Source organism: Canis lupus, chromosome 15, assembly GCF_048164855.1.
Source record: "Canis lupus baileyi chromosome 15, mCanLup2.hap1, whole genome shotgun sequence".
Lineage (NCBI taxonomy): Eukaryota > Metazoa > Chordata > Mammalia > Carnivora > Canidae > Canis > Canis lupus.
This window is the reverse complement of record NC_132852.1, coordinates 52876348-52900171: the sequence shown is the minus strand read 5'-3', so window position 1 is coordinate 52900171 and position 23824 is coordinate 52876348. Positions and strand designations below refer to the sequence as shown.

The 23824-nt window shown below is 41.2% G+C and overlaps 1 protein-coding gene and 1 long non-coding RNA gene across 3 annotated transcripts in view; one reads left to right on the top strand and one right to left on the bottom strand.

The window, feature by feature from the left end:
• The window catches only part of KDM7A (lysine demethylase 7A), a 77282-nt gene extending 64526 nt beyond the window's left edge, over positions 1 to 12756 (top strand). For both annotated transcript variants that reach the window (XM_072777421.1, XM_072777423.1), the window contains exons 12-20: positions 469 to 678; positions 2142 to 2266; positions 2479 to 2633; positions 4062 to 4159; positions 4680 to 4828; positions 4960 to 5168; positions 6495 to 6580; positions 9370 to 9643; positions 10226 to 12756. In XM_072777421.1, coding sequence (XP_072633522.1) covers positions 469 to 678; positions 2142 to 2266; positions 2479 to 2633; positions 4062 to 4159; positions 4680 to 4828; positions 4960 to 5168; positions 6495 to 6580; positions 9370 to 9643; positions 10226 to 10320 — 1401 coding nt within the window. In that variant the 3' untranslated portion in view covers positions 10321 to 12756. The remainder of the gene's footprint in view (positions 1 to 468; positions 679 to 2141; positions 2267 to 2478; positions 2634 to 4061; positions 4160 to 4679; positions 4829 to 4959; positions 5169 to 6494; positions 6581 to 9369; positions 9644 to 10225) is intronic.
• On the bottom strand, positions 9324 to 23627 carry LOC140605220 (uncharacterized). Its single transcript, XR_012007926.1, has 4 exons — positions 23389 to 23627; positions 21470 to 21732; positions 18010 to 18100; positions 9324 to 10512 (listed from the first exon to the last, which is right to left on the bottom strand). It is a non-coding gene; the product is annotated as an uncharacterized lncRNA (long non-coding RNA).
• Between the last annotated feature and the right edge of the window lie 197 nt (positions 23628 to 23824).

Sequence of the window (23824 nt, the reverse complement as noted above, 5' to 3'; positions counted from 1 at the left end):
CCTGGAGAATGGGAATCAGGGATGGGGGAGAGTAGACTGCTGCCTTTCGTGATACATTTATAGAGTTAATTTTTAAAACTGCATAGACTGGTGACTTTGATTTAAAAAGCAGTTACTGATTTATGCAAATATATATGTGAAAGAATCTTCATCATAGGAAAGAACTGGAAGCAGCCTCTAATAACTACCAGTATTAGGTCAGTAAATTATGCTCTATCTGTATAGTGGAACACTACCCAGCTTTTACAATGATATTTAAGATCAAAGAAGAAATAAGTGCACAGTATATTTCGTGGGGGAGAGAAGGGATTAAAGGTCTCAGTAAAGCTTATGTTGAATCTTATGAGTGTTACAATTTGGTCTTTGTTATTTATATGGTTTTTGTTTTGAAATATTTTTATGGCTGCTTATTTAGTCAGATATATATGTGGCCTTGTCATAAAAACACTCTGAATTTAATTCTTAAAGGAGGAAAATGGCAAACCAGTTAAATCTCAGGGAATTCCTACTGTGTGTCCAGTTTCACGATCCTCAAATGAAGCAACTTCCCCGTACCATTCCCGAAGAAAGATGAGGAAACTTCGAGATCATAATGTCCGAACTCCTTCTAACTTAGACATTCTAGAGCTCCATACAAGGGAGGTCCTCAGAAGGTTAGAGATGTGTCCATGGGAAGAGGCAAGTATTATGTTTCATGATTACAGAAAAGGAGTTGGCTGTTCCTGAAAGTTCTTTAAAGGGATAATAAAAAGAATAGTCTGGTGATGTTTGTTTTCTAATCTTTGCGCCTCGTATTGTAGGGGCCAAAAGTACTGATGTCCGTGACAGGGAATGTGTTTCAGCTTTCTAGGCATCAGTGTAGTAGGCTGAGTAGATCTCATTTTTTTTGGTGGACATGTTTATGGAGTGTTTACCAAATACCCTATGCTCTTCTAGGCTCTGGGGAAGATACCAGAGTGAGCAAAACTGGTCTCTGCATTGTGTAGCTTCCATCCTAGCTCAAGTTGGAAGAATGGGAGACGAGATATATACTAAAATAATATAATTTCAGGTAATAAATACTATGAAGGAAGCTGGAAGAGTATAGGGAGAGTTTAAAAAAAAGGGCTGGGGTGTGGATGGCTACTTTAGCTCCCCGCCTACCCTCATCAGAGAACCTCTCAGGTTTGAGCTGACAAATACAGGAAGAAGTCAAGTGGATACAAAGATTTGAGGAAACAGAGTGAAGAGCAAGTGCAGAAAGCCTACTCCCGACCCAGCAGTACCAGCATGAGAAACTATTGGACCAGGACACTGTTGGAATAAACACGTTCAAGTTTGGGAAATGCTGGCTTAATGGACAAGAGGGAGGGGGGGCCTTTGTAAAACATGGTAGTGAGTTTATGGTGAGTCATCCATCATTTTACATCTTAAGAACAGGAATAATTTAAAATGAATAAGATAGAACTATTTCTGAATTAAAAGATTTGAAGAAGTTCTTTAGAAATTATAACTTAAACATTTTACATTTTATATAATTGTATTGATACTGTTTTAAGCTTTTGTTGTTCTGAACCTCTTTAACCCATAGCCATCTGGGAGAAGATTTAGCTTGTTATGAAAGTTTCTATTTATTATGAAAGAAAAAAATTACCACAAAAAGAAAATACTCTTTATTAAAAAACCGCTGTCGTTGCACTTTTATGCCCCATGGTGGCCTTTGTCCCCAGCGATAGCAGGGTGGTGATCTGTAAGTTGCTGACAGTGCCTCCCTGGGAAACTGGGGATTAGATCAAGGATAGGATGACTGGGCAGGACCCAGCAACTAGTGCCCCTAGGAGCAAGGAAAAGATAATTAAAACACATGAAGGCACTGCTTCTCCAGTTTTTGAGCTTTCTGCAAGAGTGAAATGTCTTTGCATTCACTTTATGTAAATTTTACATTCTGCTTTATAGAATGTGTTTTATTGTTAGTGGCCCTACAGGAAGATGAACCATATGTATTCATGCTTTGGTTTTAGGAACCAGTTAGTGTTAGTGCTGCACACTGCACGGTTGGGATGTAGGGCCGAGGCGGAAGGTGGTGGTGTACTGTGTTCCTTTGGTCAGGCAGGTATATCCGAGGGCAGACATTAAGTTAAGTTCTGTTTTTATACTTTAAGGACATCTTGAGCTCTAAACTGAATGGAAAATTTAACAAACATCTCCAGCCATCTTCCACAGTACCAGAATGGAGGGCAAAAGACAATGATCTACGGTTACTGCTGACAAATGGAAGGATCATTAAGTACGTCAAGTAGATCAGAGCGTCACACAGATGAGTTTTCAGTGGATTCCCTCTGTTCGTTTAGTCCCTGTACCCACTAGTGCACATCTGACTCAGATATGGGGAAAGTGTCTCAGTTCTCCACTCCAACTGGAGATGAAGGGGGAGGATATACTATGTGGCTGCAGTGTCAGACTGTTTTGTGACTTGATTCTTTTCTCCTCTATGTGCAGAGATGAGAGACACCCCTTCGCAGATCCAAGTCTTTATACAGCAGATAGTGAAAATGAGGAGGACAAGAGAAGGACAAAGAAGGCGAAAATGAAGATGGAAGAGAGTTCAGGAATAGAGGGAGTGGAGAATGAAGAGTCTCAAAAACCACTTAACAGTATGTTTTATTTTTTTAAAAGATTTTATTTATTTATTTGAGAGCGAGAGAGAGAACATGAGCAGGGTGAGGGGCAGAGGGGAGAAACAGACTCCTCTGAGCAGGGATCCCGATGCGGGGCTCCGTCCCAGGACCCCGGGATCATAACCTGAGCTGAAGGCAGATGCTTAACTGACTGAGCCACTCAGGTGCCCCCAGTATGTTTGTTTTAATGGTTGTTTAAAAGGTCTACTTATTACCTATGTGATAATATGTAAAGTCACTTGCTAATTTAAAAATTTTAAGTTTGTAGTAGGATTGAAAATTGTCATGTCCCTAATACTCTAGAGAAATCTGAAGTATTTCTGAGTAGTTTATCCGTCAGGGAAATGTGAATGCAGATGCCAAGTGAGGTGTAGTGACCATGGAAGACGTTTTTAGTGCAAGGGAGGGTATGTGCTAGTCAGTTGGGTGACAGATTTTTACAAGAGTCACATGAAAGCCTATGCATTTTATGGGCCTCTACTCCAAATACTAAAATAGTCACAAGTTTAATACAGTTTCTTATATAATTTTAGCTAACATGTATATATGGTTGTCAGAATTAGGAGACATACAGAATTAGCTCTCTGAAGCTACGAGTAATCCATGTGTTGTTCTGTTTGGTTGCCTGTTGACAGGAAGACCTCTACTTGGTTAGTAATTGGCTATCATCCATGTGACAAAAAATAACACCTCCTCTTCCTTCAGATTATTCTTCTTTGAGTGAAGTCTTAATTTCTTAGCATTTTTCAGGGCCTCCATATACCCTTCTATTTTAAAAAGTACTTAAATAATTTGATAGATTGACAAGAAAAATGAACATTTCATCCATGTTGAATACTTCCATTCTTGCTAATTCTAAATAAATTTGGTGTTGCTGTAGTTGGTGACTCTGCAAGTGTTCACATGCCAGGGAAAGGCAGCTAATCGATGGAATTATTGAACAGTTGTTACTTGGCAGGGCCACATGAGAGAGAAGGGCAGTGGTAAATCTTAGTTTTTAAGTTTGTTGAATTCACCATCTTCTTGAGTGCTTTATAAGTTTAAGAGAATTATCTTTTTGTTTTCTGTTGAGAGAAACAATGCAAAAGAGAAAGGGAAAAGCATCTTGTAGCCAATTTTAGCGTTGGAGGTCTTTTTTTCTGGAAAGAGAAAATTTCCACGCAAATGAGGAATGTATCATCATGCTCAGTAAATGCCACAAACATTTTAAGAGTACATTTCAGTCTGTATCTTGATCAATTAGGGAGAAAGTGTTTGGAGGAAGAAGGAAAGGAAGAAGATGAAAGCAGTGCAGGAGGGTGGAGCCGGGGCAGGCGAGGCCTGTGTGGAAACTGGTCTGACTCAGGTGCCATTCTGTTTGTAAGCCTCCATGGACTGTCTCTCTTACTCTCTTCCTGCTCGCAGGGTTTTTTACAAGTGTGAAATCAGAACTCAGGAATCGATCATCAGAATATTCTGATATTTCTGATTCAGAAGACTCTGGACCTGATTGCACTGCACTGGTATGCCCAAACCCTTGTGACTTGTGCATTATCTAATGGAAAGATGAATATCTACTTTCTTTCACCTGCGGCAGCAGAGGGGGAAGAAATGACAGCTCTTCCCAAAGCCTGTCTCCATGACCTTTGTGGCACAAGGTCTTCCCTGTAACAGCAATTACGTATACACACACACACACACACACACACACACCCTGTGACTGTTTACATTTGTTAAATGTAGCTTTTGTCTCTGGTTTTAGAAAGGGGGGATGGATGGATGCTATTCTTAGGTTTCTCATATTTCTCGTAGATTATATTTCATTTCACTTTAAAGAAAACCTATATTGTCCTTTTTTTTTAAACTAAGGAATTATGAACTGTAATTACTACAGATTTTAACTTTGTCACAGGAAATACAGAAATAATTCCATGATAATTAAGATTCTAACTTTGCCTAGACTGATAAAATGTTTTTGGTTAGTAGAAACTTACTCAGATTTCTTATATAGATTTGCTTCCATTTAATTATTTATTATCTCAGAAAAATAACTTTACCACTGAAGAGTCTGAAAGTTCAGGTGATGAAAAAAAACAAGAAATAACATCAAACTTCAAGGAGGACTCTACTGTGATGAGGAACTTCCTTCAGAAGGGCCAGAAGCCATCTAGAAGTGAAATTCCAATTAAAAGGTAGGCTTACTGGTTAGTGGTCTCATTACATTGTGATTATAAACTCTATGAAAACATTTTTTAATTTTATATTTTACTAAAAATGTCAAAAGAAGAAATAATCTTTGTCCTTTTGCTTACTTTCTCTTTAGGGAATGTCCTACCTCTACGAGCACAGAGGAAGAAGCTATTCAGGGCATGCTGTCTATGGCTGGGTTGCACTATTCCACATGTTTACAGAGGCAAAGACAAAGCACAGACTGCAGTGGTGAAAAAGACTCTCTCCAGGGTCCTGGCGGCTGCCACAGCAGTAACCATGAGGCTAGACAGGTGTATCGCTGTGATAAACCAGTGGACTGTGGTAAGAAACATAAATTATCAGTCTCTAAAAAGTCACATATGACCCCCAACTTCATAGCTGTATTATCCTAGTTGAGGTTAGAGATTATGAGTAAGAACTATAAATTGCACATCTTTAGTTGGAAATGGTATTAAGCATATTGGCCAGAAAATATATAATGTTGACAAATATAAGATGCAAGTATAAGAAGTCAAAATGTAAATTAGTGGCTGGAGAATTGTGTTCACTGGCATAATCTTACCACTGCTTTTGCAAGACAGTTAGTGCTCTTTTATAAGCTATTCAGAATGGAAGGTAGGATGAGGTGTCTTACATGGTCTGCTAGGCTTGAGCCATCAATCCCTCTTTTCTTTCGTGGGAGGGAAAACAAGTTTTGATCTGTTTCTGGGTGAGGACATTCTCTTAGTTGAAAAAGAAATATTGGGAAAGCGAAGACTCAGCGACAGTACCAGTGATGCCATGTAGTGTTTTGTTCTGTGTACCTTTGGGGGAAATCTTGTTGCCTGAAAGTCTGAGGAGGGTGGGGGAAAAGATGGTACTAGTGGTACCACCTTAAAACTAAATGCCTGTTGTAGAAATTGTGTTCACTTCCCAGTTGTGTGAATTGTGTGCCAGCAACCTGACATCCATTTCACTTAATTCTTGAAACCGCATTTTGGTGTATGTAATAAGACTTTTACAAGTAGAGGCAAGAAGACTTAATAAAGCTAATTGAACTTGCCCGTACTTGCATAGCTGTTCTTACCCACTGGTGTTAGAATTGGAACCCAGGGCTGTCTGATCTCAAGATCTTGGCTTATTGTATAAGAGGAAACTGACGCTTAGAGAGGTTAAATAATTAAAGATGCACCAGTAATGGAACATCTCAAATTCAGATCTGGGTTTGTCCACACCTTTCTCTCTCCCTGTCATTTCTTTGGTTCCTTGAAAAGAAGGCTTCTTTGAAAATACTGCAGGATTCAGGCAAACATATGCCTTTTATTCTATATGGAAAAATATACCCGTTTTAGAGAGAGTATATTGCATTTGGCTTTTCCGTCTATAACAGATGGCCATAGAATTTGACTCTGGATCTTCCAGCATCTGGCACAAAACCTGTCATATAAAGACAGTCTTTGAGAGAATTGAAAGAATTAACATGTTAGGTTGTGAGCTGATGACGCTTTTGTTTTTGAGAGGGAAAGCAGCCTGGTGAAAAGTATATGAGTAAACTCATTTTTTAATAAAACGTCAATCTAAATGTACTTTCAGTTTCAAACATTAGGTTAATTTTGTTTGTTATGATTAAGTTTGTGTGGATATAATTTAATTAAAACTTTTGTTTAGGGTACCATGTCAAGACTGAAGATCAAGACTTGAGGAGTTCTTCCTGGATTAAACAATTTGATACAACTTCCAGATTTCATCTTCAGGTATATGCAAGGCTTGAAACATCAAAAGGAGATTTAGGGTCATCATTAACTGTGCTTTTGCTTTCTGTTTTTTTACTGCAACCAGTAATTGGATCTGGAAAGCTAAAAAATAATTTACAATTAAATGCACATTTAATTTGAACAACTATCTGTTTTTAGGAATTCTGATTTAACAACTAATGCAAGGGTCATGGAAGGAATGTGATCTGGAAAAGAATAGTTGATTCAAGGAAAGCTAAAAAGTCCTGGCAGCCAACACTTCTTGGTTATGTCTAGCTAGGAGAAAGGGGAGTGGGGGGGAGTACCATGAAGATCTCTTTTTAATCTCTGACATTGTTTCTTGAACATTTTTAGATAGTAAATTTTAGAGTTTGATGCAGTTATTGACTCTCTTACAAGAAAAATATTCATCATAAATACTGATCTTTGCATGTATTTTCTCATGGTTTGTGAGAAACCCTTACCCAGACTATCCATGGACTCCAGATTAAGAGCCTTTGCTCTAAGAGAAGACACTTGATGTCTTGGGATCCCAGCATATTAATAGTTATACCAAACAAAATGAGCCCCAAAAGCTTTTTGAGAAGCCACAGCTTTCCAGTAGTCCATATGATCTTTTGCTACAAGCTTTGGAAAATGACAACCATAGAAAGAATCAAAATTCTCATATGCTGTAGAGTCGAGTCCCCTAACTTTTCCAACACTAAGCATACAGTGTGTAGTGGAATCACAGGTGTTTGTTTAAGTAGACTCCATGCTGAGATGTAGGCTTCAATGCAGGGCTTGAACTCACCAAATTTAGATCAGGCCAAGATCAAGAGTCAGACACTTAATCAACTGAGCCACCCAGGCACCCCTTCATGCATGGTTTTTATTTTCTTCATTTGGCTTATCTACATTTTCTAAATACTTAGACATTTTACAATAAGCAAAAGAGCCAAGTTATTTTTTTAAGGCAGAGTTTTGTAGTGTAAGTCCTTTTAATAGAATATACTCCAGAATCAAAGGTCAAGGAAGGAATACCTTAACTATTAGTAATTCACTTATTCAGTGTATGATTTTACAGTGCTTCATGGATCATAACGTTTACAACTTAATTAGCATTATAGGATTCAGTATTAAAAGTAAGCTACTACTGGGGACCCTGGCTGGCTCAGTCGGTAGAGCATGCCACTCTTGATCTCAGGGTATAAGTTTGAGCCTCACGTTGAGTGTAGAGATTACTTAAAAATAAACTCTTTTAAAAAAGTAAGCTATTATTTAAATCTAGCTGTTGTTTTTGTCTTTGAAAATAAAGAAGTAGAGGACAGATGATTAGCAAGATCACCTTAGAGAAAATCACATTTCTTTTGCCTATAACCCAGAGAGGTTTTATAGAGAGGCCTGTCAAATCATAACAATTGTTTTCTCATACTCAGGCATATTTGTAAGACTAATTTAAAGCAAGTCTGTGTTTAATGCAGTTTTATTTTTAATGAAGATTTTATTAATTTATTCATGAGAGAGAAGCAGAGACACAGGCAGAGGGAGAAGCAGGCTCCACGCTGGGAGCCCAACGTGGGACTCGATCCTGGGTCTCCAGGACCACGCCTTGCTAAACCGCCACGCCGCCCGGGCTGCCCTATTTAATGCAGTTTTAAAAACTTATTTGACCATTACAGAATCAGGAATTTTACATCACACACACACATACAGCTAGTTTCATGAAACATCACATCTGCAGTATGTTCAAGTCTGTATTTTCTATTTTTTAATTCTGGTCATGCCCCTTCTATTGGTTTCAAGACCTACCCATAAGTAGCATTGTTGTTTCCTGATGGTTCATTCAGTGATCTTTTAAATAAACAGAGGAAAGAATTGTTAGAGAAAAAAACCAGACTTGGCGCTCAGCATCTAGGTGCTTTTTTTTTGGTAAACAATTTAGATACAATGGAGTTGAACCTTAACAGAAGTTAGATTCTAGAAAAAATGGTGCATTACACTGTGACAGATACATGGGAGCTGTGATGTGATGAGGAAATGGTAGGTCCATGTCCCAGCCACAGGTTCTTTCCATAGTGCATGTCATGGCACATGCAGAATACCATATTATAATAATATATGTGGGACCCCTGGGTGTCTCAGGGGTTAAGTGTCTGCCTTTGGCTCAGGGCACGATTCCCTGGTCCGGGGATGGAGTCCCACATTGGGCTTCCTGCGGGGGAGCCTGCTTCTCCCTTTGCCTGTGTCTCTGCCTCTCTCTCTCTCTCTCTCTGTGACTATCATAAATAAATAAAAATTTTAAAAAAGTTATATACATTTATATATATAAATATCCAAATTCATATATATATGTAAATAAAAATGTTTTCTTCTAGACTTAAGTTATGATGCACACTTTAATAATGGAATCCTGGGGATCCCTGGGTGGCTCAGTGGTTTAGCACCTGCCTTTGGCCCAGGGCGTGATCCTGGAGTCCCGGGATTAAGTCCTGCCTCGGGCTTCCGGCATGGAGCCTGCTTCTCCCTCCTCCTGTGTCTCTGCCTCTCTCTCTCTCTCTATCATGAATAAATAAATAAATAAATCTTAAAAAAAATAATTAATAATGGAATCCTTTCGTGCTATTAGGTTTGGGAATGACATGACCACCCTGAAGGTGTAGTCGTCTGTGGCTGCTATATGTTAGGAAAACCAAAGTTCAGTAGTCTGTTCTCTCTCTTGACTTGCTATCGCATAGAGAGGTTAAATAGCTCACGTATCTTAAAGGAACTCTAAAAACCCAGCTTTACTTATTTCCTTCCTTTTCTAGGATCTAAGTAGAGGCCAGAAATGCATCAAAAAGGAAAGTTCATCAGAAATCAGTCAGAAGGTACAAAGTAGGAATTCTGTGGACAGCAGTGGCTCAAGCCCGCAAAATGGAAAGTATACACAGAATTCAAGCTTGATTTCAGGGGTGTGCCAGATAAATAATGGCAGCGTAAGCCCAGAAAGGCCAGTCGGTGAAACTTCCTTTTCAGTGCCCCTTCACCCCACAAAGAGACCTGCATCCAATCCACCACCTATCAGCAACCAGGCAACAAAAGGTAACTTGCACGTTTGTAGGCTGAGTATGTTTTTGACCGTGTATCTTGGTGACGGTGGAAGTTCAGTTAGACGCAGTGGTCCCTGCCCTCAGTGTGCCCTGATGCACACTGGATGGCGCAGTGGTGGCAGTATGCAGCAGTGAGTGTGGAAACAGACCAGGGTACCCAGGTGGAACCTGGAGGAGAGGTGGTGGATCCTGACGAGGATGGTAAGGGGTTAGCCACACAGGCTAGACCACAGTGAAGGTCAAGGAGATAGTGTGGCCAGTGGTACAGGTGAGAAACAGTCCGTGGGCTCTATGAAACTGCAGTCGGTTTGGTGGCTGACGCACAGTTAGATGCCAGATTCGGTCAGGGCTCCTGCTCAGGTGCTAGGCAGGGGTCAGGCTGTGGGCAGCCTGAGGGAGGTTGGCCTTTCTCTCTCAGCTGATGAGCCGGGAGGCTTGAAAGGGCAGAGCTCCATAGTGACTCTGCCCCCTGAACACCCGAAAGGCTTGCTTTCCCTGTCGCTCTCCCTTCACGTCTGCAGGTGTGTCTGCCAAGAATGATCTTCACTCTTAAACTGATGTTGGTGTCTTCTAGGTAAACGTCCAAAAAAAGGAATGGCAACCGCCAAACAGCGTCTTGGGAAGATTCTTAAGTTGAACAGAAATGGCCACGCCCGTTTCTTTGTGTGACGGAGCTGCTGTGGTGGCCTCTCTTCCCTCTGGAGCCGGACTAGTTTCGGAGGCGTGGGAGCCTGGAGCTCCCGCTGAGCCCCCGCCCGAAGCAGTTTGCATGTACAGTAGAGAACACTGCCCGAAGAACAAAATGAACCTGATGCTGCATTTTCACTGTGCCACACCCACTCAGCAATAACCGTTTTGGACCTGGTGGGGGAGAGGAAGAAGGAGGGTAGAACCTTAAAAAGAGACCTTGAACTGGAAAAGGTCTCTTGTCAGGGCTTGAATTTCATTTTGTTGTTGGTAGTGTCTTGATTTATTTTCAGTGGTAGGGTAAAGAATTATCAATAATTTATTTAACAGATTTTTTTTTAAAGTTAACAGCTTTTAAATTCTTTCTTTTTTAAAGCTATTTATTTGGAAGATTTCTGGAGAAATATCTCACTAATTTAGATTTAAGAATGTGAAAGTTTTTAAATTATTTTTGATAGTGTGTATGTTACATGTGGGGAAGAGCCACAGTAACAGTAACTAGTCTGGACTCTTAAATTTGATATTCAGGTTAAAGTCTTAAACAGGGATTTGATGCATTAATTATTTTAAATTAAGATGTATATGAAAATCATTTTATTTTATATATTTCATGTGTTTTTTATAAGCTATTAGCTTCGCTTTTGCTAACATCCAAGGTGCATACTGTTACCCAGGTTGATTACCTTATATCCCACCTTCCCTCTGCACTCCCCATCATTTTGTGACGACGCAACAAGACTCTTTCTCTTTGCAGGGAAACACTTTCATAGCCAATGTGTAAGAATTACATAAAAGATCCCACATTTCTCATTTCGTTTGACATTGCAGTTTTCTTCTAATTATATAAAAATAGGCTTCTTGCATTTTCATTTTTGCTGATGATAACTGGGTCCCAAAGAGAACAGCTTTAATATCTTTTTCCTACTTGTGGGATAAAGATGATAAGTTTGGTTAAATTGTCATGTTTATAGTTTTTCAAATACATTTGTAACTACAGAGGGCCTTCTTCATACTGCTGGTGTTGGAGGGCAGGATGAGCACCTGCCATAGAGGTTATATTTTATGACGCCTTTATTCTGTGTACCTAACTTGTTGGAAAATATGAGATATGGTTTGACTTAGTATATTCAAATCTGCATAATAAGCCGTAATATAATAGGACTATACTGTATTAAGTTGTATAGAAGCAAGCATGTTGGAGTAGATCTTTTGGGTGTATGTGTGTTTAGTTTCTTATTTCTTAACCTTCTAAAGAACTATTTAAGATACAAATTTGGAGTAAAATGGGTGCTTCTTGCAGTTGCTTCCATCTGTCCTAACTTAACCAGTGCATATTGAGATTAAGTGTCCGGTTGAGTTTTAAGGAATCATTTCTCTCCTTTATGCACAGTTCTTACTAAATGCCAGTTTTCAGTTGCTCGTAATAGCTTTTATTTTCCCTTTTCCTCCCCATGGCATCAAATAAGTGATTTCTGGGGCTGAGGTGGAGATATTCCCAATTCTGATGAGAGAACATTTTACAAATTTCTACAAAGAAAACAAGAAAACATAGGCAAATAGGATAAGATTTATTTTTGTGGAGAAGAAATATGGCCATACTATGGATTTGTCTTTTTTTTTTACTCGGCAAGGTAGCAGGACTCTCCCATCTGTATTAAGTATCGCTTGAAGAGCTAAGAAAAATATTGATACCATCATCTTTTATGGTTGCAATCAAATGTGTATTTTCAAAGAGAAATATTTCTTATTCTGTCTCCATTGCAATATCTCATGGAATAAATACAGAATAGCTTATAGGTTAGCCTTTTGGGTCCAAATGACTGGACCGAATTCTGGGTCTTATCTGGGTGTCAGGAAAAATTTTTTTATGGAAATACTAAATGTCTGTAAAGGGCCTACTTACAAACTCTGCCTACACTATCCCAGAACTGGTTAAGAGATGGGTATAATCAGTCATTTGTTTGGTCACTGGATCTCAAGATGTCAAAAGTTGGGGCTTGACTGATTCTCCTACCTCCTGACATATTATGATAATGTTTTGGTTTTCTGTAGACACTGTTTTAGTGTTAGAGTTCACATGATTTTGTTTTGGTTTAAGAAATGATAATTATAATTCCTTCTTCCAGCTACATCACAGTCTGGGTTCTTTTGTTTTCTTTACATTTTTTATAGCTCTAAGTATCTTTATTACCTGACTTCTTTAGCTATAAAAATTAAAATCAATTTATTTTTATGAATTAAAATGATGACTATTATCTACCCTGCGTACTTAGCCCAATAAATCTAATTTTAAATAGCCAGTGTGTGTTAGTAGTAAGTGAAGTTACTGTGGATTAATTTTTGGCAGGTTTTGCCCATGAACTGGCTACGTTAAAAAAAAAAAACAAAACAAAAAACACTTTGAGTAAGATAATCTAACTACTGAAATAGAATTCATGTACCTTTTTCCAAATTGGTGAAAATTCAGCCTATTGGCCCAGTGAGTTGCCAAGTCAAACTTCTAAACTTACTGGCTGTGATGCATCCATTTATCTCATGGAAGTGGCTGGACTTTGAGGCGACTGCAGCCAGTATCTGGACTCGGCTGTAATAGACAACCTTCTGTTTTCCTTAGTCTCATTTATAAACCCTCCTACCACACAAATGCTGCAGCTTAGATAAGGAGACATTGGTGGCATTTAGCTAGTTATGTGCAAATAGATAAAACAGTTGTGACTTAAAATATGCGATTTTAATGGTAGTGGTAGATAATGATTTTTCTGTACTGATTCAAAAAGTGACTTCTGTTAACCTGGGAACCCCTGTACTGTAACTCATAATGTCACATAATACACTTTTCAGGATTGACTAATGATGTAAACAACACAAAGCTGGCAGATTATAGTAATTCAGCATCCTAGAAATACACTGAATTTCATAAGCATCAGTTAATTTTTAAGCACACAATTAAAAATTCTGACCGAAATCACAGAAACTCAGAGAAAACAAGACCATCATTATCACGACTTACTTAGCTTCAATACTGATCTATTTTTTAATAATCCTAATTATTGCCTGTTAAATGAACTCTACTGTATTGATTCATATGATGGCAGCAGGTATTTATCCAATGTCTGTGTGCCCAGCACTGCTTACTACTGTGGTGAGATAGAAGGCTGAAGTTGTGGTCTCTGCTCTTGAAAGTATCTTCTCCAGGAAATAAGCAGTATTACTTTCGTTTCTAAACAAACTTTAAGCAAAAGAGGGCCCATGTGTTAAGAAAGATAGCATAATTTTATTAGTTTCAACTGAAATGTATAACTGTAGAAGTGGAAGTAAATTTTTAAAAATTTTTAAAGTTTAAACATTTCAAAAGTTAATAATTTAATGTTGATAATAGAGGGGTGTGTTACATAGCATGGAAGGGAGCATGAACCTGGGTTTTTGTCCAAGTTCTGTCATTTATGTATCAGCTATGTGACTGTAAATAAGTCACTTACTCTGAGTCTTGGTTTTCTCATTTGTAAGTTTGGATAAAAATGTGGTTAAGAACAACACAGAAAAGCATTATTAACACTTCATGCTTGCAGAGAATTTATCATTATTTAAGTTACAACTGACAAAGCACATTTATATGCCTTTTAAGTGAAAACTGTTACTCATAAAATTTGTTTCATCTCAAGTATATGCCCAGAGCATCATGATACCTAAAAAATCTGAAGAATCTCTAACAAAGTGTTGAATTAAAATCAGAATCCATGCTTGAAGTGAAAGAAAAACAAGTGAGATAGTTTATGGATAAGAGTGAGAAGGCGTATCCCCAAGTAATCATTAAAATAATTTAAAGGAATTCAAAGATGGTTTTAGGTTTTGCTCAAAGAGGAATTAGGACAGTACTGCGCCAGAGATCCTGCCTACCCTTCAGAGGCTAGATAAAGGTAAAATAAGTTATGGAATTAAAATGATGTAGCAATTACCCAAGGAGCTAGGGGGAAAATATAAGGTGGTTAGAAGACGAGAACCAACGAAGACCGCTCAGAGTTGGCTAACAGCAAGCAGCTGGTAGGGGGAAAGCACTATAGAGGTGGAAAGAAGACTTGACCAGACATCTTGAAAGGAGAAGATTCTTTCTGCCCTTTTTGAGAGATGCCCTCCGTAGTGACGGCTACTCCCCAAAGAGAGGAGGAGTAATTGTACAGCCCCCTGGACCATGGCCAGAAGTGACAATTGCAGTATGTAAGCATTTTACAATTTCACATAAGAAATGAGGGCTTAATAGTGTAAATCTGAAACTTTTTCAAAAGCTTATTTTCCCCCCATTAAATACTAAGCTAATTGCTCCTTCTGAAAAGAGAAGCTACAACTCATCAGTCATTTTCAGATGTCCTAGGCCTTTATCTAAAGCAATCTGGAGAAAGTTGACTTTAGGAAAAGAGTATTGCCAGTAAGTAAAGGAGACCAATGAAAGCCAGGAGGGCAGTGACGTGCCCAGGGTCATGGTGGACCCCAGACATCAGGTACCTTGCTTCCTGAGACAGCCCCTATTGTGTGACGTTGTGCAGCCTCTGCTCATCCAGTGGATGATACACTCACTACATGTCAGGTGGAAAGAAAGGGGGAGAGATAATATACTTACTACATTGCTCATGAGACGTAATTTTAATACTGTAGCCTTACTAAAAAACCCTTTTATTTTCCAGGGAACGTCATGCCATAAGTCAAATATTTGATACCCTTACATAAACAAAATTTTTAAAGTAAGGTTGTTAAGTAAATGCCTATTTCCAAAGCAATTAGCTTATGACTGTGGTTTTATTCTTTTATAGTATTTTTCCCCTTTATACTGGGTAGGGGAAAATAATACTCACTCGCCTGCATTCTATCCCTTAGACTCTCCTGCTCACCCTTGGTGCCCTTTCTAGTGTCCTAAAGCTTTGTCTTAACAAGTGCAAGATTAAATTTTTTGTTAAAACCTTTTTGAAACTGTATTCAGTGATTCTTCCAAGTTTATCTGCTCTGCACTATTTCACTAATAAACCCTGGCTACCACGTAGCCCTTGACCTCCAAGTAGTTTACCTATGCAAGACCTGTGACATTCTGAATTCACTTTTATTTTACAAAGCAGTCCTAAAGGGAACTTAAAACCATAAAGATAAACCTTGCCTCCACCCAGTTTTATTTAGGCCATTTCCTTTTCAAAATGTCAGCTCTTTTTCCCAGGATTTTTCACCAAAACAATGATCATAAGTGCTGGAATATATAATATTTTGCAGGAATAAAGTAACCCAGACATACTCTTATATTTCATTGGTGGATCTTGGTTGGTAACAGTTACCAGCATTAAGTGTGATATATAATGAGGAGTTGATTCCTTCCCTGGAATCATTTCTCCCCTCTAAGATTCATAAGTAACCTTTTATTTTTACAAAGCATACATATAGACTTCCACATTATAGTCAGGGACCTGAGGTGTAACTTGCTAAGTGAACCCCAAGGTTATTTTATCTTGCAAAAGAAACTAAACCAAACTAAGGGCCTTACATTTATGGTTAGACTGAATCAAAAGCTATAACCTCAATTTTTTCAAAAACAGCTTCTGACTGCAAAAGCAAGTCATGCAGTTGTTAGGTATGAAATAGCACTGATCAGGAAACACATATGCATCTTTGCAGACTGTATTTCCTTCCGAAAAGACTTTTCTACTTTTAATATAAATTAAGCCATAACAGTTTCATGCTGTGGAAAGAGGGTGAAAAGGTTCATTTTAAGAGATTATATAATATGAATTTTCACATTTACTGTGAAATGTCTAACTTTGCCAGTGCTTCAGCAGGTTGTTGTTTTTTTTGGGGGGTGGGGGTGGGGGTGTAGAGGGTGGCAATGTGGGGGTAGTATTGGTTTTAGGGGTTTTAAATCTGTGAAATTTGAAAAGGGGACAGTTGTTGGCTATAGTATTTACTAGTTTTGTAGTAATGTTTTGCTAGCCTGACTGACTTTCCTTAACTGATTTTTATGCCCATGGTCCAAGGTGACTGTTACCCTTTCTCGTTTGGGGTGTCTGCGGAGTAGTGTCTTGTCTGTTTGTATAGGCAGTCAGTATGTGTGCACATGTGTGTCCTTTGAATACAGAAGCACACGGTGTGACAACAGAGTGGGGTGTGGCTGGGAAATGGGATGCTGAAGCTTTAAGAGCATTTTTTTTTTGATTCATAACAGTATTTCCCATCTTTTGCCTGCAGGCAGGGAAAGTGTACAGTATTTATTTTGTTTCTGTTTTAAATTTGTAAGTCTTTAAGTAGCTTACATTGGTTATTATAGGGGAGGACAAGTGAACTTGTTTAAAGTTGTATTTAGTATTCTTTCCAATTTCTGTATTTTAAAATATTGAAATTAAAATTGTATTACTTCTGTTTTGATTTTTTAGCACTCGGTGTATTTTTTGCTTATTTTGTTTGAAAGTATAAATGTTGAAAGTTGTATAAAATGTGTCTTTGAAAGAAAAAAAAATCTGAATTCTATATCTAATTCTGACTTTCCGTTCCCTTTTTGTGCTTATTGACTCACAGGAGATTTGAGAATGTGAAAAACTGTGTCAAACTTATGCTTCTTACTATTTCTGAAAATTTAAATGTGAAAAGTAAAGTGTCTTATTCTTTTATTAGACGTATTGCTGGGGAAGCAGTTGCTGAGAGAGAGGAAGGAACACAAAAGGGTACTTGGCAAGATACTGCTGTGCCCTGGCCATGATGTGGGTGTTTACTGAGGAACATTTAAGAGCACTCATTGTTCACAACCCGGGCACCCCACAAATATTTATTGAGCACCTGCAGTATACCAAGTGCTTTTCTAGTGCTGGGACTGCAAGAGTGAACGAAACAAAGCCCTAGTCCTCAGGGAGCTTATGGTAGACGTGAAAGTTGGGGAGAGATGTGCCATGGTGACCAGCTGCCTCAGTAAAGGTGGAAGGGAAGTGCTAGTTTAATGAAAAAGACAAATTCTGTGTCAGCCTTGGTGCTTTGAGAGACCCCAAAGCCAAGTCTGGGATGATATGTGGTGAAGTAAGAGGGAGCTACAGACCAAGGAAGGAGTGAGGGGCTGGGGGCAACACTTCAGGGCAGAAGAAGAGCCTGGGATGGGAGGGGGTGGGGGCAGGGAGGGGCTGGGGGCAACACTTCAGGGCAGAAGAAGAGCCTGGGATGGGCGGGGGCAGGGGCAGGAAGTGGCTGAGAGTCCACTCTGGAGGAGGACCCTGATTGGTCATGGAAACCAAGGCTTCAGAAGGAACACAGACTTGTCCTCTTCGTATACCTAATACACCAGAGTTACACCAGAGTTACACACACTTACAAGAGTGTTACCCCAGGCACGTTTACACCTCCTCTTTCTTAACTGGCCTGCTCTGGTCCAAGCTGATTGAGACCTAAATCTGAACTAATTAATCTGTTCTTTTGTAAAAATCCACAGACTGTCTGTATACCTGTGGGATGCTAACCCTTTGTTAGGCTCATTTGTTATTAGTTATCAGGACCTGCTTTCCTCAGACTTCTAGCCTGGTTTTTGTGTTTGCACCAGGCAGTGAGGCGGACCGACCCATCACTGTGTGATATGGTGTGTTACACACCCCTCATTTTAAATAGAGAAGAATCAGGTGCTATGCTGTGGACAGAGTTTTGAACAGAAGCCCTCATTACCTTTATTCCACGTATTTCCTGTAGACAAGGCATATTTTCATTTCTTCCTCCGACTAACCCAAAGAGGTAGGTGCTACATTGTCCATCCATCCTACAGATGAAACCGAGGCCAGAGAGGGTAAATAATATGTCCAGGTTCACACTCTGATAAGTAAAACTGAGTTTTGAATCAAAAGCCTAAATAAAAGCTATGGTATTTTTTTCTGAATTTCTTTCTCTAATTACTTTATACATACTTTCCATTATTAAATAGGACTAGATAGTTCTTAGGAATGGTTTATGTTCTAAACATTTCTTTGTAGGTACCCATTTTGGATTGAAATACATTTTCTTCAGAAGTTTTCTGTTACTTAACTTTGAGTCTAGTTTTCCCAGGGACAGGCACACATGGAAGACTATGGTTTTTCTGCTAGGGTATCATCGTCTAGTGGAGAACAGGCTGTAAACAGTGGGCACAGGATACTGTTAAAATATATGAACCTAATAGCAGTTGCCAAAGCCACACACCAAGGATGTGAGTAGAGGCCGTGCCCGGCACACTGCTTCCACGGGCTTGGCTCCCACGTGAGAGCACAATTGCCTCCCTCGCTGCTTCTGCCACTGCTCTTCCCACGCCGAAGCCTCTCCTGCCATCTTGTGCCCCTCAGCTCTATAAGCAGGCCAGTCCAGATAAGGAAGGAGAAAGAAAAGGCCTTCTGCCTGCCTTCCAGAGCCTGGCTTCTCTCCTACCCCCACCCCCAAAACTCCTTCCCATCCATGTCCTCATCTTCATTTCCCTTCCAGGTTCTCCATTCCCTCTTTCTGGCCTCTTCCCAACCTTGGTCCCAGAAATAATACCCCTTACGCTCTTTTCAAGTGCTAATTCTGAAATGCTGTGGCCCTTCTATGCCACAGGTGGAGAAAAGGAAAAAATGAGGGCCCTAAAAATAGAAAGTAACGTGTACGGTTTAAAAGATAAAACCTGGAACGAAAGATTCTCCACAGTAAGAGTAGTATTTGACCTTCCCCTAAATCCTTCACTCTAGAAGCTGCCCTAAGGAACTTGAGATACATTTGTGTCTGTAATAACCTGCATCAAGTCAGTGGTGGCTGGTGACCTGGGGAGTGAGAATGGGGAGATCACTGAGCCTGGGAACTCGTACACACTTAGGTTTTATGTTTTGTTTTGTTTTGTTTTTTTTCCTAATTCAAATAACTTGTTGAATTTGTAATTAAAAGAGGCAAGTGTGCTCTACCACAGGGTATGGGTTAGCTGCCCAAGAACACACTGCTTACACCCTCGTGCCTATTCACAACCATCAGCACTCAGGCCCTTGTATTCCTGGGGTGCTGTAGTGGCAGCCTAGTGGGGCTGGGGAGTGGGTCACCAGGGAGCTCCTTCTCCCCCCTCGCCTACCCTCTGCCTTGTCTGTGCTTCCATCGCTGTACTTCTCACTCTGCAGTGTGTACTTTCCTTTTTTTGTCTATCTGAACTATCAGCCCGAATGTGTTCCTTTATCCTCGACGTGTTCTAGAGTTTAGCACCAATCTCACCAAAAATACACTGAAAAATACATAAACACAGTTCTTATTGCTGTGATTTCCTCTCTCTCGCTCTCGCTCTCACAGCGGGATGGGATGGGAGGCAGTGGAAGAGGTGTAAAACAGAACAACGAGAAAAGAACCTTCAACCACTGTTGAATTCTGTTTCTGTCAACTCTGGAAAACTGTGGAGGGGCGCAGTTGGTTAAGTGTTAGACTCTTGATTTCAGCTCAGGTCATGATCTGAGACGGTGAGACTGAGCTGGCGGCTGGCTTGGTGCTCAGCTTGAGATTCTCTCCCTGTGGCTCCCTACCACCCCACTCCTGCTAGCACAGTTACGTGTACTCTCTCTCAATAAAGTAAAATAAAAACAAACTGGAAACTCACCAATGCGGTATTATAAAAACAAATGTTTCAAGTTTCTTTACAATAAGAAAAAGGTGATAGTAAAGATTTTTCTTTAATGAAATAAACTGATTATATAGCTCACGTTTAAAACTTAAAATTTTTATTGTGATTGCTTTGTAAACATCAGTTTATATCGGTGTGCCTTGCTTTGAACACACAGCAATAGTTATATAGTAATAGTTAATGTGTAAAACTGCAAAACAAATTAATTGGGTGGTACCTCATCATGAAAGCATTTCTACGTAAAGGAGGGGAAGGGCAGCCCGGGTGGCTCAGCGGTTTAGCGCCGCCTTTGGTCCAGGGCATGATCCTGGAGACCTGGGATCGGGTCCCACATCAGGCTCCCCACATGGAGCCTGCTTCCCCCTCTGCCTGTGTCTCTGCCTCTCTCTCTCTGTCTCTCATGAATACATAAAATCTTTAAAAAAAAATAAAGGAGAGAAAAAGAGCTTGCTGAAAGTTACTTGACTCTGCTGAGCAGTATTTTCAGAGCTTTGGAGCAGGACCCTTCATAGGTGCTGTCGCTCTGCTTTATTCTTGGGCAGCGTGATTGTCAGAAAGGGAGTTGCTCAGGGGCTAGCAGGTCTCGCCTTGGAAGACAAGTCATGATGCCGTTGGCCTGGTCACAAACCAGCATATAAGTATGCTGAGCCCAGTAGAGACTGGGCTCTAAAGATTCCTGGTCAGAGGGAGAAGCTTGGTCAAGAGCAGGACCAAGAGACACAGCTCCAGGCTTGGTTCCTCAACTCCAGATCAACTCCACGTGGTGGACACCTTACCCTTCTGTATCAGATCCCAAATCCCCACAGGTGTCTTGGTGAATGACCTTACCAATATTCAGTTGCCCAAGCCAGATTCCTGGATGCTGTCCTCAAACTGCCCCCTCCCTACCCCAACAAATGATTCAGCCGTCAGCAATCTCCCCACTGGATAAGTTATACAGAATGAAACTATGAAGACCTCATCTTAGAACAACACTTGGACAGAAAGCTTCGTTGACCCCACCTCCCTCTCCTCCCTCCAGTAAGGTCACTTGCTCACCACCACCTCCTGTTTGCCTTTACAGCAAACCTTCCTGCGGATACCATCTCCATTTGCTGTTGCCATGTCCTCACTGCCGGCTCAAGCTTCAGCCCCCTCCAATCATCTTTCTTGCCATTCTGCCGCCCGCTGTCATAAAGCTCAGGACAGACTACTAAGTAGTGAGCAGCCACCTGGAGACCCTGGGGGATGAGGGGCTATCCTAGATGTTCTGTCCCAACTGAGATCCCAGCAGGATGCAGCCCCAGGGATGACTGGTTATATTGTGTAAAGCAGAACCACCCAACTGAGCTCAGTGAACTCACAAAACCATGAAAAAGAAACCACTGGTTTCAGCCACCACGTTCTGGGGTGCTCAGGAATAGAGAACACATCTCTCTGCCCTCTTTCACTCAGTCTCTTGATGGCACTCAATGCGGTTGATCATCCTTTCTTGAGATATTTAAATACTTGCCTTTCACGATTCCCAAATTCTAGTTTTCCTCCTACCTCAGTGGCTGCCCCCTCTCGGTCTTCTCATTCGCCTTCTTCATCAGAGGGGCAGATCCTTGGAATACTCTTCTTCTCAGTGGATATTCTTGCTGACCCATCTCATCAGTCCCGTGGGTTTAACCATCTGCGTGTTCACAGTCCTAGTTCTGCCCTCTTCTGCAAGTGCCAGACTCACAGATCCAAGGGCAGGCCGGGCATTTCCACCTGGATGTCCAGTAGGAATCCTCTAACTCTTCTTCTACCTTACACTCCTTCAGGACCTGCATTTTAAAACACAGGGGTTTTATTTTTAAAGATTTTATTTATTCATGAGAGACAGAGAGAGAGAGAAACAGAGACAGACAGAAGGAGAAGCAGGCTCCACGCAGGGAGCCCGATGCGGGACTCGATCCCAGATCTCCAGGATCATGCCCAGGGCCAAAGGCAGGCGCTAAACCGCTGAGCCACCCAGGGATCCCAAGAGAGGTGTTTAAATCAGGTATGGTAGGACGTGTGCACATGGCAAGGTCTGCTATGAAAGATGTTTTTAATACTCACAGGCCGCTAGTAACTGGAGGCTGGCACACTGCAGGGTCGGTGTGCTGGCCTCCTGTGTTGGGGAGGAGGCAGAGGGAGTGGGGAAAATGTGGGCAAGAACCTTTGTTGTGACTTGCGGGAGACACAATCAGTGAGGCGTGCATGCAGCCTTCTAGATTCCTAGAAATATGTCGAGCTTTTCAAAGCCCCAACGGACATCTCATCCTTCAGCTTTTCCTTTTAAACTTTTGGTTAGTCTTTTGTTTGCCTCAACTATTATCCATTGCGTCAGCCAGTCGTGATATTAAAACACTGAACTACCCCTGGGGAAAAGCCACTGGGACCGGGCTAGTTCCAGTGAGGATGAATAAATACAAGCCTTTTCAGGGGGGCCTTTCACGCAACTAGTAGACAAGCCAAACGATGTTTTTTGAAAAAGCTCCAGCCCTGTTTTGCTGTCTCTGGTACTGGTACCAAGAGTGTGGGCTTTTAGTTTTCGAGGCTGCCACGAAATTCAGGAGATGGGAGCAGGGTAAGTGCAAATGCCACAAAGCTTGATGTTTTCACTTTGACGCAGCTGTTCTTCTTGACTAAATGCTAAATGAGCTGCTGTAAGACTTTAATTTCCAAAGCTCTGAAAAGTATGGATTCTGATCATATTTGCCAGCTTTTCATTGCGGCCACACTGCCACTGACAGGCAAACGTTTTGAGGTTCCTACTCCACCACTTTCACTGATGTCACCCTTCTGAGAAATATTGTACTGCAAATCAATATTAAAATCACAATTAAAAATTTAAATTAAAAAATTAATTTTAAAAAAGGTTTTATTTGACACAGAGTGTGAGTGCACAAGCAGAGGTGGTGGGAGAGGGAGAAGCAGGCTCCTTGAGCACGGAGCCCCATGCAGGAACTGATCCCAGGACCCTGGGATCATGACTTGAGCGGAAGACCGACACTTAACCCACTGAGTCATCCAGGCGCCCCTAAAAATTAAATATCCAACAAAAATTTTTTACACAATTTTATGGGGGCGGGTGGGGCTCTCAGCAGGTTGAGTCTGCTGCTCTCTCTCTCCTTCTGCCCCCCCCATCGTGCGCGCGCTCTCTCTCAAATCTTTAAAAAAAAGCCTTTTACACAATTTTTCAAGAATCCACATTTTTTTAAAAAAAGATTTCATTTGTTTATTCATGAGGGACACAGAAAGAGAGGCAGAGACATTGGCAGAGGGAGGAGAAGCAGGCTCCCTGCAGGGAGGCCAGTGTCCAGGATCACGGCCTGGGCTGAAGGCGGCGCTGGGCCGCCCACCTGCTGGTTTAAAGCTGTCGAACGGCCTGGATAAGGATCCACGACGCCTGCACCAGGGCTCCCCCCACACCAACACTTAACTGGGAAACTTACCTGCTATTGCTTTTACTTCTAGAAGATTCCCAGAGGGCAGACTGCTGGGTCAAAGGTCAGGCACACTTACAACCTTAGGGACTACTTTCCCAAAGGGTTGTAACAGCTCACATCTGGGGGGGGGGGACCCAAGCGTGCGCGCCTGCGCTCCGACTGCTCCGGAACACCTGGTCCCTCCGTGCGGCAGGGCTGGGGAGGAGCGGGGCCGCTTTCTCCAAGGACACGCACGACCCTTTCAAGCTTAAAACGCGAGGTTCCCGGCGAGCCCTGAAGAGAGAGAGAGAGAGGGAGAGAGCGCGCGCGGCCGCGACCCCGCCGGCAATCCCGAGGGATCGCGGTCACGTGGGCGGGGCGGGGGCGGGGGCGGGGCCTGGCCGCGACGCCCCGCCCCCGCCCGCCCCCCGCCCCCCGCCCGCGGCCCCGCGTCGTCCGAGCC